This window comes from Osmia lignaria, chromosome 6 (genome assembly GCF_051020975.1).
Source record: "Osmia lignaria lignaria isolate PbOS001 chromosome 6, iyOsmLign1, whole genome shotgun sequence".
Classification (NCBI taxonomy): domain Eukaryota; kingdom Metazoa; phylum Arthropoda; class Insecta; order Hymenoptera; family Megachilidae; genus Osmia; species Osmia lignaria.
The window spans coordinates 5,419,187-5,433,122 of record NC_135037.1 but is presented as its reverse complement, the minus strand read 5'-3'; the positions used below and the strand labels follow the sequence as shown (position 1 = coordinate 5,433,122).

Sequence of the window (13,936 nt, the reverse complement as noted above, 5' to 3'; positions counted from 1 at the left end):
TGCAGTTGCTCGAAACGACCGGCGCCTCTCAGTCGATATAAGAAGAAAAAATCAGTGTTGCTGGCAATCAACGAGACTCTTGTGTTTTCTATCACGATAAACAATGCTTGTTCGAGCAGATGCCGGCGTACGCATGTGATCGAGCGTGTCGAGGCGTCGCGACGGCCTAGCAATTCGATTCGTAAGACGAGAGACGAGGAGGAAGCGAAGGAGGGAGAGAAGGTCGACGTTGTAGGGTGGAGACGTGAATGGTGGTGGTGAACAGGAGGAACGAGGGGAAACAGAGAGGAAAGAACGTTGAAGCAGAGGGGTTCGGAGGAGGCAAAAGGAGGTGGAGGAGGATAATATTGATCCCCTCGTAGCCCCGCCCCTCCTTGCCCAGCCGACGCCATCATTATATTATCCACCATCCCTCCGTCTAACCGACATATGCGCACACCTACGACCTCGAACTCCACGGGACCCCTGGACCAACCATATCTACACTTTCGCTCAAAATTATTTCTCCATTGTCAACCAGATTATTTGTTTATTATATTCGGAGAGCGTTGATCTTGATTTTTCCGACGTTTCTATTACATTTAATAAATAAATAAATAAAATAAGTAGAATTTTTAACCCTTTGATATCCAAGTCATCCATGACACTTAATTTCCATGGAAAATCATCACTCTATATTATTAGGAATTATTTTACTTATTTAATTAGAGATATTCCAATTTAGTTCGTGAAATTCTGGACGATAGATGTAATGAAATATTGCGAAAGGTTCCGGCATGGCAGTCAACGTGTAAACGAAGGAAAATTCACTAGAAAAATAATTTGTGGAATCAACGACACGAGTTAGTAGTTTTCGAGGATGAGAAAGAAGCGAAAGTTCTAACTCTTTCGCCTCGTTTCGTGGAGGAACGTGTTAGAGGACACGGTTATTCCGTGGCCCAAAAACGACCGAGAACGCCACTTCATTAAAAATAAATTCCGTGAAACAGCCTCGCCGGATATCCGGGGTCTTCGCGAGGATTTCACCGTTGCGAGGATCTTCTTCCTTTTCCTTTCCACTGCTGACACCATATTTTCAACTGTATACATCTTCGACGAGCCCGTTTCTAGACGATTACCACCTTTGCCCTTACTTTCATTTATATTGTTAATGATTTCTATGGTTGTTGAATGTTTAATGGTTTGATGGAGAATTTATGGAAAAGGTGATATAATCTCTTCGACTTATGGAATTTATAATATTTAATAGAACTTGATATAAGTGCCTTTTATGTCTAATAAATTTAAATATTTTAAATTAAAAATTTGTATAAAATCTTTGAACCCTCTAATTCGCCCTTTTCATTGGATGTTAAAATTAATTTTAATTTTAACTGCTGCAAGTTGTTCAAGATCCTAAGTAAATATTTGTAAGTAGAATTTTAATAAAGAACGTTATACATATAAGTAATACTCAGAAATTTTTATTAAATTTTCATTGTTTTTTAATCTGAAATATAGCTCAAGTTTAGTAACGAAATTTGCCTGAATAATTTCAATCTCCTCTCCAATGATCCTCATCGTCAATTTACTTCTGTAAATATACTGTACGTTTCTTACCTCTGGGAGTAGGTTCGTAATAAAAAATGGGCGCTCGTTTGAAGAGATTTTATGGTGTGTCGCGAAAACACCGAGAAGGGCACCATTTCGTTAAAAATAAGTTCCTAAACGGTGTGGTTGGATATACTGGGCTTCGAGAGGATTTGATGCAGACAGTTTCCTTTTTCCTTTCATTCTCACTCAACTAGATCTCTCGACGAGATAGTTTTGCGATGCTCCTTTGTCGTACAATGTATAAGTTAAAAATTATATAGTCAAACATTAGAAAAATTAAATTTCTTTTTAAAATAAGAATTCTAATATTGCAAAATTAATGAAGGAATTTTTTAAATTTACGAACAATTCGAATTAAATTAAATACCAAATTTTGCAATATGGGAATAATTTAAACCATTGGAATTTTTATATATTTATCATCTTCGCTCGTATCAGTTTCTCTTATTCTTAAACAAAATTTTGGCATAACTCTAATATATTATTAATCCCCCATAATTACTCCCAGGAATCTCTATAATCTCTCAATTTGTCGAATACAAAAATGTTAATTAGAATAGAAAAATTAGCATAAAATATGCATGAAATAACGTTTCGAAATTCAGAATAGTGTCCACTGGAGTGAAGGACGAAGAAAAAGCAAAAATCATGGCTACCAGAATAAATCCTTTTTGTCTTTCGTCTCGTTCTCCGCAATCTTCTTTTTGCGACATTGGCTACCATCCGCCCTCTTTTCATGCATCCACGCGTGCTTATATCCACCCCTCTCCCCCTTCACTCCGCCATACACCTTCCTTTTTCTTCTCATTTCTCGCTCTTTCTTTTTTCACCCTGTTCGTCCGTGGAAAGAGCAGTCTCAGTTTCCAACGGCACTGTCTCCATAAATCTCACTATAACGGAGAGATGGATCAGCCGGGATGGTCACATCCAGGATGGAGGGAGTCAGTTCGTACTTGTATCGTGAATACGTATGCACACTTGGACAGCGCACGCGTGCATATATCCTCAAGGATTGCTATGAATACACGAATGCGTGCAGAGAAATCGGCCTGTCGAGACTGGATATCAAGGGGAATCACCTTTGGTCACCGTCCAACTTGATAATTACAAGAAACCTTTGTCGAAGGGAATTCACACTATTCCTCTATTAGATTTATACAAAATTAACATTTTACCTATTGGAAGCCTATTAATAAACACCATTAGTTGTTAACTAAAAATGAGAAAATGGCGATACAGGGGAAGCAAGAGTTTCCCAAATCTTAACTTTGACGATATTAATATTAAAAGTAAATTAGAAAAGAAAATAATACAATTTTTAATTACCAAATATTATAAAATTTGCTATACAATTGAAAAATATGAATAATAAATAAATATCAATTGAAATCTTCCCATTTCAACGTTTACTCGCAAGTGACAGAACCAGACTTCTAAATGTAGAAAATCTCTTTCTCTACATTATCAGCTTCCCCGAGAATGCCCATGAGGAAGGTCGAGAACCCGGGACATTACATGATTACCAGTTTACTTCAGATTGATATAATTAAAGAAACAATGACAAACAAAAAGAGCATCAACCACTCGTTCTATTTAACTTCGAATTAGGTAGTTCTTTACAGCCAGACATGTAATATTTACATTCTGCTCGCAATAAAATGCTGTTATCAGAAATTTCGTCTCCGAAATTACTAGACGGGGATCACGAGACCGGGGGGATCATAAAATTCATGTCACCTTAATGCTGCTGGCTCAAAAATAAGAATGTTTCCAAAAATCCATCAACTGTAATTTCAACCTATTTAATCCCCTCTGTTTGTATTTTTCTTAAATATTTATATGCCATAAATATAAACTTAAATCAATTTCATCGGTCCCGAATTAACCGTTTGAGAGGTGAAACTTGTTGCGACGATTAAAATCTCGAAATCTGGATCAAGCATGGCTCGTAGACGGATTTTTGACGATCGTAGAGATGGGGAAAAGAGGCAAAACGATGGGTAACGAGTATTATCGTTTGTATTAAAGCGGTCGGGAGAGCAACGTTGAACGATACAAACGGCATATGAGCCGGCATACGACATGGAATGGGAAGCTGGCCACCTCTCGGTGTGAGGCAGTTTTATGGATTTTTTTTTCCCTCATCGTTGTGGTAGTGAACTGTACAGCTGCAACCAGTGGGATTCGGATATTCAATGTTGGCGTACCTGTATGGATATTAAATTAACACCCGTAAGCCGCGAGTATTAACAACTTTGCAAAAGATTATACGAGATTATGAGCTCAAGCGGAACACGTGATTTTTAATGCCGTCCCGCCTAGCTCTCGTGCCTCCTCCGTTCCTTGTAATTTATAAATAGTTACGGTTCATTTGCCTATAGACTCGTTATCGATTCCCGTCGAATTTAATGCGCTCTTCTCCGTTTCCCCGTTTCGTTCCTCTTTCTATCTTTTTTACTTTTTCACAACAGTCAGAGATGCTGTTTTCGTCGTTAACGCGATCGATCGCTTCAAAAATTGGTTCGAACGCGTTTTCGTTGTAAAAGGATTTACTGGAATTGCATATTCCTTTTATTTTCGTATAGTTTCAGTGAAACTCGAAGAGTGATTTATTACAGAATTTTGGAAAGAAATGCTCTTCTATTCAAATTTTTCAACAAACAGATGTTATAAAATTAATAAAATTTTTAATTCCTTGAAACATTTTTAATTTTGTTAATCAACAGAAATGGATAAAATTAAATTGAAGTGTAATAAAAGATTTAAATGAATTATTAATAATGAATGATTAATGGTTCCATGTGCTTATGATTAGCGACCATTTTGTAAGCCGATCGTTACTCGCACACAAACTGATTAAGAAGAGCCATTTTTTGAAATCAAAGTTCAAAGACGAATGATTAACGTCCATGTGCTTATGATAAACAAATATCTTGTGAAACGATTGTTCCCGGAAACCAGATTGATTAAAAATAGATATTTATAGAGATAAAAGATTAACGATCGACGATCAACGCCTGTATACTTTTGATTAACAAAAATCTTATAAAACCATTGTTACCGGAAGTCGAATTATTTAACAATTATTACCTTTGCCATTTCTGAAGTTTAAATTTAAATAGAAAATATGATAAAGTTAAATTCACGGATGGTTGATTTGTTCTTTGGTAAGTTCTCCGTATTTAAATGGAGGATAATGTTTTCTAAAGTCGTGAAATAAATTTGTAAATTCGATACGTTACTTCGGGACTACAATTCACCGTAAAAGGTTAATATTCGCTGTGGTAATCCACCAACGGAATATCGCAGATCACGCGCACCGGCCTTCGACGTTTTCCAACCCCGTCCGCAACGGTATTAACTTCCCGCGCGATTTACAGCGTACCGGCTCACCACCGATTCCGCGCCGCGCGAAATCTCTCGATAGAACCATCATATCGTTTCATGAATGAATGCGTGCGCCCCAAAGTCCTAAAGTCTGTCTTCTAATCCTTTGCTCGTATAAAAGAATCTGGTAAAAACGGAACAACTGTAGACATTACGTTAGTAAATAAGCGTCTTGTAATTCAATAATAATTAAAGATTAAAAGGTGTAACCCTTCCTATTAATTTTTGGTTAATTGAAATAGACCAAATCTTGATTGTTTCACCTGAGTTATAAATGAATTTGTAATAATATTAAAATATTATTAATTGGTTATTTGTCTATTAATAGGCTCCCGATAAATAAAGTGTTAAATATCTATTCACATCAAGAATCAATCTTCCATAGAAAGCGCGTCAACTGAACACTAAAGCGAAAAATCCAGAAGAACGTCTTCGAATGAAACAAAGTAGTGGAAAACCTCTCGGTTATCCCTAAATCCGTCGTATCACCGTAACAGATATCCTCGCCATTATAGGCTCAATCACTGGCTCGTTAATCTCCGGATCTTTCCTCGGTCGGTGAGCTTCATAACGCTCTGTGAATCCGCGTGTTCGCCGGCTAAAATCCCGAAGACAGCCGGTTTGAGCCTTTGTGCACACGAGAACTTACGAGGTGGCAAGTGCACGCGCCGCTGCCAACGGCGGTTCCACGTTAAACCCGCGTAACTGGAATGCTTTCCAACGGATGGGGTTGCCGGGAAAAAGAGGGAGGAGTAAAGGACCGAGGGAGGCGGTAGACCGGTTGCATATCGGATGCAAATCGGCCTACGGAAGAGATATGCTACCGGACGACCGCAGTGCAGTGCGGCAACGCGTGCATCGGAATGCAACCGGCCGTTGCAATGGCAAAGGTAATAATTGATATATAGCGATGGTATTGGCCGCTGACAGCCGCTAACCCGGCCGAATACGGATGACACCCGGTAATCCTCACTCTCATACCGGTTAGTGTCCACCTATATTCCGTGGCGTCCCATTTCCCATTCCCATGGCGTGTAAGCTCGTCCCATCTCTCTCTCCTCCTCCCTCGCCTAAACATTACGCGTATGTATCCCACCTCTCTCTCTCGCTCCGGGTGTCTCCTCGCCTATCTCGTTTTCGCCACCAGGTATACCAATACGGATCAGCGACGTGTGACAAAGCTAGGCTGTTCGAGGAAGACGGAGCGATAGGAAGCGGACGGGAATCGGAGAGAGACAGAGGGAATGCACCGATAGGAGGGCGCGAGAGCAAGGGGACAAGCGAGAGAGAAGGGTGCGCTTGCAGCCAGAAGCTCGTGCGACGACGCCGCCACGCGGTGTGCGGTGCAACCATACTAATCCGCCGATGGATTTATGGTCTTAATCACCGGCGGATTATCTCGGACAGCCGCGCTCTGCTGCCACCGACCGAAACATACGCCTGCCTCTTTGCAGATAACTGTACCTAGCTTCCCTCCCTCCTTTATCCTCTCTGTCCCTGTTCCTCCTCGTGTGTCCCTCTGGTTCCTGTCTCTCTCTTTCTCCATTTCTGGAACCTATCCCTTCGTATGATGCCCAGAAAATCTTCCATCCGTCGCATCGCTGCGAGACTGTACGAAATGATCGACCTGACGGGCATGGGCATCCTTGGACAAAGCCTGCGTGATTTCTTGTTCATGGATTCTTTGCAAATCACTGTTTCAAGATTTCTGAATGAAATAATTATTTACTAGAGGATATTTTAAGCTTGAGATGCAAGGATGAAAATGAAGATCCTATTCTTTCAACGGCAGAGTTGACTGATGGTTATAAATTATTGGTTGTGCATCGGCATCCAGGTATTACTCGAAACACCGCTAAATCCGCCGACAAAATAGATAAGCTTTCACGCATTTATCGGCGAACATTAAATGTTGCATCGGGATTAATTAAGCGTAATGCAACGACTAGAATTGAGTAAATGCGCTGGAATCGTTTTGCGTAAATTTCACCGTTCGGAATTTTGTAGAGAAGTATCCAGGGAAGAATGACACGATGCTGTGATACGGTTCAACAAATTCTACAACTATCCTAGATAATGCTATAAACCTGGGTTTTATGTAAAGTTAAACAGAAACGATCTGTACTTCAGTGTATCAGGTACACTCATTGGAAGAGGTGAGATCTATTTCGTATTTTTAAATATCCTTATTTTTAAATTAAATTTAATTCAATGAATAAGGAATCTATAGTCTCATTATTAGGAAAATTAGATTTGTAAAATATTTGATGTACCGTTTGGCAGAACTTTCCATCTTAGAATTTAATTATTTTGAAAGAGAATTGAAGAATTCATGCAAACCCATTAATTTAATAATAAATATCTCGGTCGGTGGTTTTTCACTAAAATTCTACAGCTTGGATCCGCAGCATTTTGGTACATGGCGTATAGTAGCGTGGCGGGAACACCGTACCATGCTCTGTGTGGTTCCTATAAATCCAGGAGGGCTTACCGGCGCAAAGCTTCCCTTGTGAGCTGCGCAACCCCACGTGACCTCATACCTGCCCACTTCCATCCCTGTTTCCCTTCAACCCCGATCCCAACGTTTCTCGTCCGAGTTCTCATCTGCTGATACGAGCGTACCTAAAGGCCTTGCTGAAACGCACGAAACCACCGGGATTGTCAAGTCGAGAAGCATGCCGTGAAACTTGATCCAACTCAAACTGCAGAACGAGTAGTCACAATCTGAACTACTTCCACTGCATTTGTCCTTCGTTTGTTCTATCTGATACCGCTATTTTTCTCTTTAAAACTCTGCTTTACCATTTCGCGTTACGTTATCTTTGTTGTTACAATCTGTACAATACTGTATGTTACAATAAAAATATATGTATTTTTCAATTTTCTAATTCTTTAAACTTGCCTTTCCATATTGACGGTATAATATTAATAGTAATGCAATTTTTATTTTGTTTCCGAGTTTTCAGATTTTAATTAAGGAACTAATTAAGAGATTCTTATATTATTTCTTTAAATATTTGTAGCTAAATTTGTATTCAATTGTTTATAAAATATAAATGCGTTAATCGAATATTTACTGAATAATTAAATCTTAACAAATACACTGAATTTTATTTTTAAGTAGAAGAAAGTCCATTTTGTCGAAATTATTAAAGCATACAAGATAGAAGAATGCCATTTTCTGGACATGACACGATAATCATGTCTGCAGTGAGTCCTCGAGGTATCAGCCAGAAAGAGCATGAATTGTTGCCTTTGTAATCGATACTCGAGCCATCAATGCGTCCATTGTAGCTTCCTGTTGCTACTTTGATCAACTCGAGTTTCAACTACGATTCGAATACGATCAGGCATTTTTATTCACCAAAGAAAACGATGAATCCAAATCAATAACGACTTAATATGAACGAACAATTTTCCCTGTTGCTACGAGATTGTTTTTCTAAAATCAGATCAATCTAATGTTTTATAGACCCTTACTTGATTCTAATTCTGAGAGAAGGAAAAGAAAAATTTAAAGCAAGGAGTATTAATTTATTTAGAATTCTTAATGGTAATCTATTCGTCATCGAGCAAAGTGATTTATAGCACAGATTTATCGAAAGTATTTTTCCTCACTTTTGATGGAAAGTAACAATTTAATATCACCGATGAAAATATAAACATACTTTGATCACTAAATGACGTTAATTTTTATAATCTTACGATTACTATCATCACCGTTCTTAAAAGTCATTGTGCCACTGCAATTGATTGATTGATTGATCGTTCGATGTTTTAGTTAAGTTGTTAATTGGTGTAGATGAATTAATTCATTATGTGCGGTTATCAGTGGTGCTAGCGATTTTGTCTTTAACTAACAGTAAGCTGATTTATGGATAATAATCGCATCGTCGTAAAGGTTTTATCGTGATTAATATCTTCAATGCTACAGCAAAAATTTAATAATATACATTTATGAAATTCGCGGAATTCGATTTTTAAATTTAATTCAGAAATATATAAAAAGGGTTCTCGTTTTCATCTGTATGCCTAGAGCCCGAAAAGTTCTAGACACGGTCCTGCTTATTTATATTTAACATAACGCTGTAATTATAATTGTTTAATTTTCAAATCGGTAGTCTACATATTTTCTTGGTAGCTTAGGTGTCAAATTTAATTATTCAAAGTTTCAGATTATTTTGACATGTACCACTACGTTAATTAGACCACCCTGATTAATTATCCCTTTTCGAATTATGGGGCTACAAAATTTCCAAATGTGTTTACTTCAATAAATCATTCAAATATTGCAGAAATTGGCCTAATTAGGGAGTAAGATAGGTCCACAGAATTTTAAAAGCTTAAAATATAAAATATTACTATTAGAATTTAAAAAACTGTTGAATATTAGGATTTTAAAACCTTAGAATTTTTTAATTGTAAGAGAGCCAAACCCACCCTGGCTCCTATCTATAATAGACAAATGATTGTAAATAAAACTAATTTGCAATTAATTAATGGAAGGAAATCCGAAGAAGGGTTAAAAAGATTCTGAGTACAAAATTCTAACTCACCCTGACTCGTGCTTCCGGAAGATTCGTGTACAGACCTATCTCTTCCCTGGCCGTCATATCCGGATACCGATTCCTCGAGAACAAAGCCTCCAGTTCCTGAAGTTGATACGACGTGAAATGCGTCCTTTGCCGTCTTTTGCTCTTGTTCTTTTTCCCGTCTTTATCGTCCGCGTCGTTCTCCCCAACACCACCGGGTGAAACCACCCCTCCGCCAGCGCCCAATTCGTGTTTCACTTCTGTGGGTGTCCGAACACCTGAAACGTGTTAAGACATCACATTCCATACGAAAATGGTGAAGCTTATCCTATGAACGCGACTCCCAAAGTATCATTTCCAAGGTATACGACGTTTTGTTTGTAACGATGAGGCTTTATAACCGGGAAGGGATTAACAATGTTCGTTATTGGCATAATAAAATCTTTTAAAACGTTTACAATTTTGTATAAGAATAAGAATAAACAAAAAGATCACCATCAAAGGTACCAGTCATAGCAATACTTTTTTGTCTTATTAAATATTTAAAGTCCTAGAAGTCCTAATTAATTAATTTAAATAGAAAAAAAAATTTATAACTTCCTAATCTAACTTGTGAAAAAGGAGGAGAAGAAAGATGTCTTCTTATCAAATAGAGAAATTTCCATGATACCCAAGAGATTTAGTATTAAAGTCCAAAGAATAATGAAGCATTTGCGATAAAGTTTCATGCAGAAGGTTATTGAATAGCAATAAAAGGGTTAATTAAGGTTCGGTTCAATTAATATCGTAGTTCGAAGCTAATATTCGAAGCGGTGCATCAGGGTTTATCCCTTGGAGCCTTAAAGAACTCGATAAATATTGCTTATATCTATTCCTGCGATAAAAATTAACCTTTTAATGATAAAGAAAGAATTTTATCGCTGATAAAATTCACCAGGCTCTCCCTTGTAACGAGCCACCATTCGTCCCGGTGTTTCGCACCTCTCCGCCATTGGTCCGAAATGAAATGATGAAACAATAACACGAGATTTCATTTTGAAACGCAATCGACGAGTTATCGACCTCTTTCAACTATATATCTGGAGTCATCGAGAGATATTCAAATCGGACGATAATCAAATTATAAACGAAAAACACGGTGAATTTAGCGGATAAAAGGAAATGATAATAAAAAGGAATTCGAGCTCGAGACAGTGATCAATTGCTGCTTTATGAAAACCACTTGACAATTAATGCCACAAGAAGATTCTTCCAGTCCATTTGAAATATTTTCAAAGGTTCTTTATTTACAAGTAATTGTAATTAGAAAATTGATCAAAATGGCCAGTATGGACTTATGAAAGTAAAAATGTTCATAGAAATTATTATAGTACGCTTGCGATCAAATTAGGCTTCTCTAGAGAACTACTTTAATCATTAAGTCTCCATATCAAAGCTTATTATTTCTAAAATTTGCAATGTGATTTTTAGCAACCTAACAAAAACCCAGAAACTGTTGCAAAATAATAATTGCTAATCGTTTAGAATTTCAGGTGGGTAATCTCTGTCAGGCTATACTATGCTGTTCCATAATAACGCGACCGATGTTTGTCACGACGGTGACAGTGACAGGTGAGGGTAATTTTACCCCTGACTCCGCAGCAGCAAATCGCCAGGCTCCCTTACTCCTATTGACAGGCCAGTGATCGATTGCCTCCTTTTTCAAAGAGCACCGCTATCACTGCGTCTGATGATGCCGCTAACTATCTTACGGGTCGAAACGACCCTGTCTGTTTACAAACCTACCTAACGGACATGAGGTCGCTCCGATATCGACTACCAAGATCGTTCGATTTTTTTATCAATGTTTTTCAATTTATTCAACATCATCCTAATCTGTAGGATTGGGACACAACCTATTTCTATGAGAAGATATTTGTGGCTTCTTCGGGGCCTAAATTTAGACGTTTTAAAGGATTGTTGAATGTTTTATATTATTCATGGCACGGGATAATTATTAATTAATATTTGACAATTCCATTTTTCAATTTAAACATTCCACTTGCTTAAGCAATTAATATAATATTAGTGTTAATTAAAATTTTCTTTAATTTTGTTTCTTCTTATTTATTTGAGTATATTACTGGTGTTGGTCATTAGCGATCCCTTTAATGACCCTACAATTAATTAATAATCCCAATAATTACCTAATCCTCGAATTTCTCAGTGAAAATAATTCTAAATTCATGGGGTAGAGTTGGAAAAATTCAGCTCAACTTGCTCGAGTCGATGAAGAATCTTAAGTTCGTAACATCTTTAGAGTTTTACCGGCAAGAAGAGGAACGTGCTGGACCGGAGTAAGTAGAAGGACGAGAGGCCTCGTCCTCGTCTCGGGATTACAACGAGTGAAGTGAGATCCGTCCCCGGGGTTTGTTGTTAACCAGGTCCGTAAGACTCCGAGAGATATTTCAATTTGAGGGGATTTGGGGCGGCTGCGAGAGTGTCGGCTAAGTGCCGAACAAACGTGCAAACAAACGACGACAGCATTTTCCTCACCTTTCTCGCGTTGCACCCGACGACACTCTCTATTATCATTTGATTTCACAGTCCGTGAGAGTAACCAGAAATCGTACCCGTCGAAATCTCTATGCTATCTGGCTTGATTGATGTGCAAATCTGTGTCTTCGATTACGCGGATTCCAAGTAAATTAATTTAATCAAATTGCCAAATTGCCAAATTATCATTTTTATCAAGAAAATTGCACGCACTGAGATTAATCATTGCTGCAAAATTCAATTAACATAAAAATGATCCTAACATGGTTTAATTTTTATTAATTTTGAGTATAAATAAAGCAGAAGCAAAACAATAAGCGACATAAACTTAACAAAGCATAATCCAATCCAACGTGTCTCTCGACAAAGCATTTCCAATCATTCCAATTCATCCGACTACAAACATATTTTCTCAGTTGTTTAACGAAATCTTGACACTTTATTTCTAATAATGAGATCCGATTCAGAGGGAGCTCGTTTGATGGCACGATTCGACGGGGGGGTAAGAAGCACCAGTGGTTGGATGTTAAAAAAGGGAGTTCGGGGGATAGAAAAGTTGGTGGTAAAGTGTCAAGGCGTTTTACCTTTTCGAATATCCGGCCTGTGTGTCGTGTTCGTGCGGGACCTGGGCTGTGCGGTAGAAAATCCACCGGAGGGTGTCGTGGGTGTCGCGCCCGGTGTACTGGGGTTGCTGCCACCGGGGGTGTGAGCTCCGTGACCCGTCAAATCGAGCCTTGCCAAACCCTCGTTCATGTCTTCCCGGAAGTCGCCCTGTGCCCATACTGCAAAACGCATCACACCCTCTTGCAACGTCGTCTAAGCTCACCGTAATCTCCGCTATTTACTAACTAATTTTTCTAATCATTCCCAAACTATTCGAGAGACTCGAGATTTTTTTCAATCTTGCTGTTCAAGTAATTCTTGACACACGATGAATCATTTTTGAAGAAAACGAGTCGTTTAGAATATGGAATTAGGGTTGATTCTTAGTGTAATAAAAATAAGGATACGTGCCACACAAAATTTAGAAATAATTAATTTCTAATTAATTTTCTAATTTCTCTACGTTCTATTTGAAATTCATCAATTTCATCCTAAGAATAATAAAAAGAATATTAATTTAGGTTTCGTACGAAAAATAATGAATTGCACTACGACAAAAAAGAAGAAAAATAATAAATAAATAAAGCAAGATAGGTTCGATTATACTGTGACAGAGAGAAAGAAGAATTGATACTATAAAGTGGTAAAAGGAGAGAGAAACGTTCTTTCAAATTGGATCTGTGTGTCGAGAAGAGGGCTTGAGAATGTGGAGCTGTCGGTGGTAGCCAGCGAACGGTGAAGTTAATCGGCCAGGCCGTTTAGTTTCGCTCCGTTTAGTTATATTTGGTCGCCACGGGGGCGGCAAAAGAGGAGGGACGTGGTTCACAATTAGTCGGCGCGTAACTCGGGCTGATTTAGTGGCACACTGTCGTCTACGAACCACGAAGACGCGCGTGTCACTCTTCCAGGATATTGCCAAGTGTGTTACCAGCTAACCCGCGTGTTAATCGTCTCTGAAACGCGCGCTGGCGGCTGCAGTATGGGGACCGAGCAGGATATTATTTACGAACGGTTTGCATCACATTTTCTTTAGACTTTCAAAATAGAAACAGCGACAGAGTAGCAAATTAGTGGTTACATTCGAATTATTCCTTCCAGAGGGGAGAATTTTTTGTCTGTTCGAATTTTTCCCCTGATTAAATGTATCATACACGAGGGAATTAAGTAAAGGAATGATAGGAGAGTAAATGTCACGAAGGGCTAATAAAGTTTCTTTTTATGAGTTCTCTGTTGACAAGTGAATCAGAGATTGCTCTGAATCAAAAGTTTCTTAGAATTTAAATTAA

At 38.2% G+C, this 13,936-nt stretch overlaps 1 protein-coding gene across 6 annotated transcripts in view; it reads right to left on the bottom strand.

Moving 5' to 3' along the window:
- Ptx1 (pituitary homeobox homolog Ptx1) overlaps window positions 1-13,936 on the bottom strand; it is a 31,008-nt gene that overhangs the window by 4,478 nt on the left and 12,594 nt on the right. For 2 of the 6 annotated variants that reach the window (XM_034318007.2, XM_034318008.2), the window contains exon 2: window positions 9,537-9,790. In XM_034318007.2, the coding sequence (XP_034173898.1) occupies window positions 9,537-9,790 (254 nt within the window). Of the gene's footprint in view, window positions 1-9,536; window positions 9,791-12,631; window positions 12,830-13,936 lie in introns of all 6 variants that reach the window. The other 4 variants (XM_034318011.2, XM_034318010.2, XM_034318006.2 and 1 more) reach the window with 3 other exon arrangements.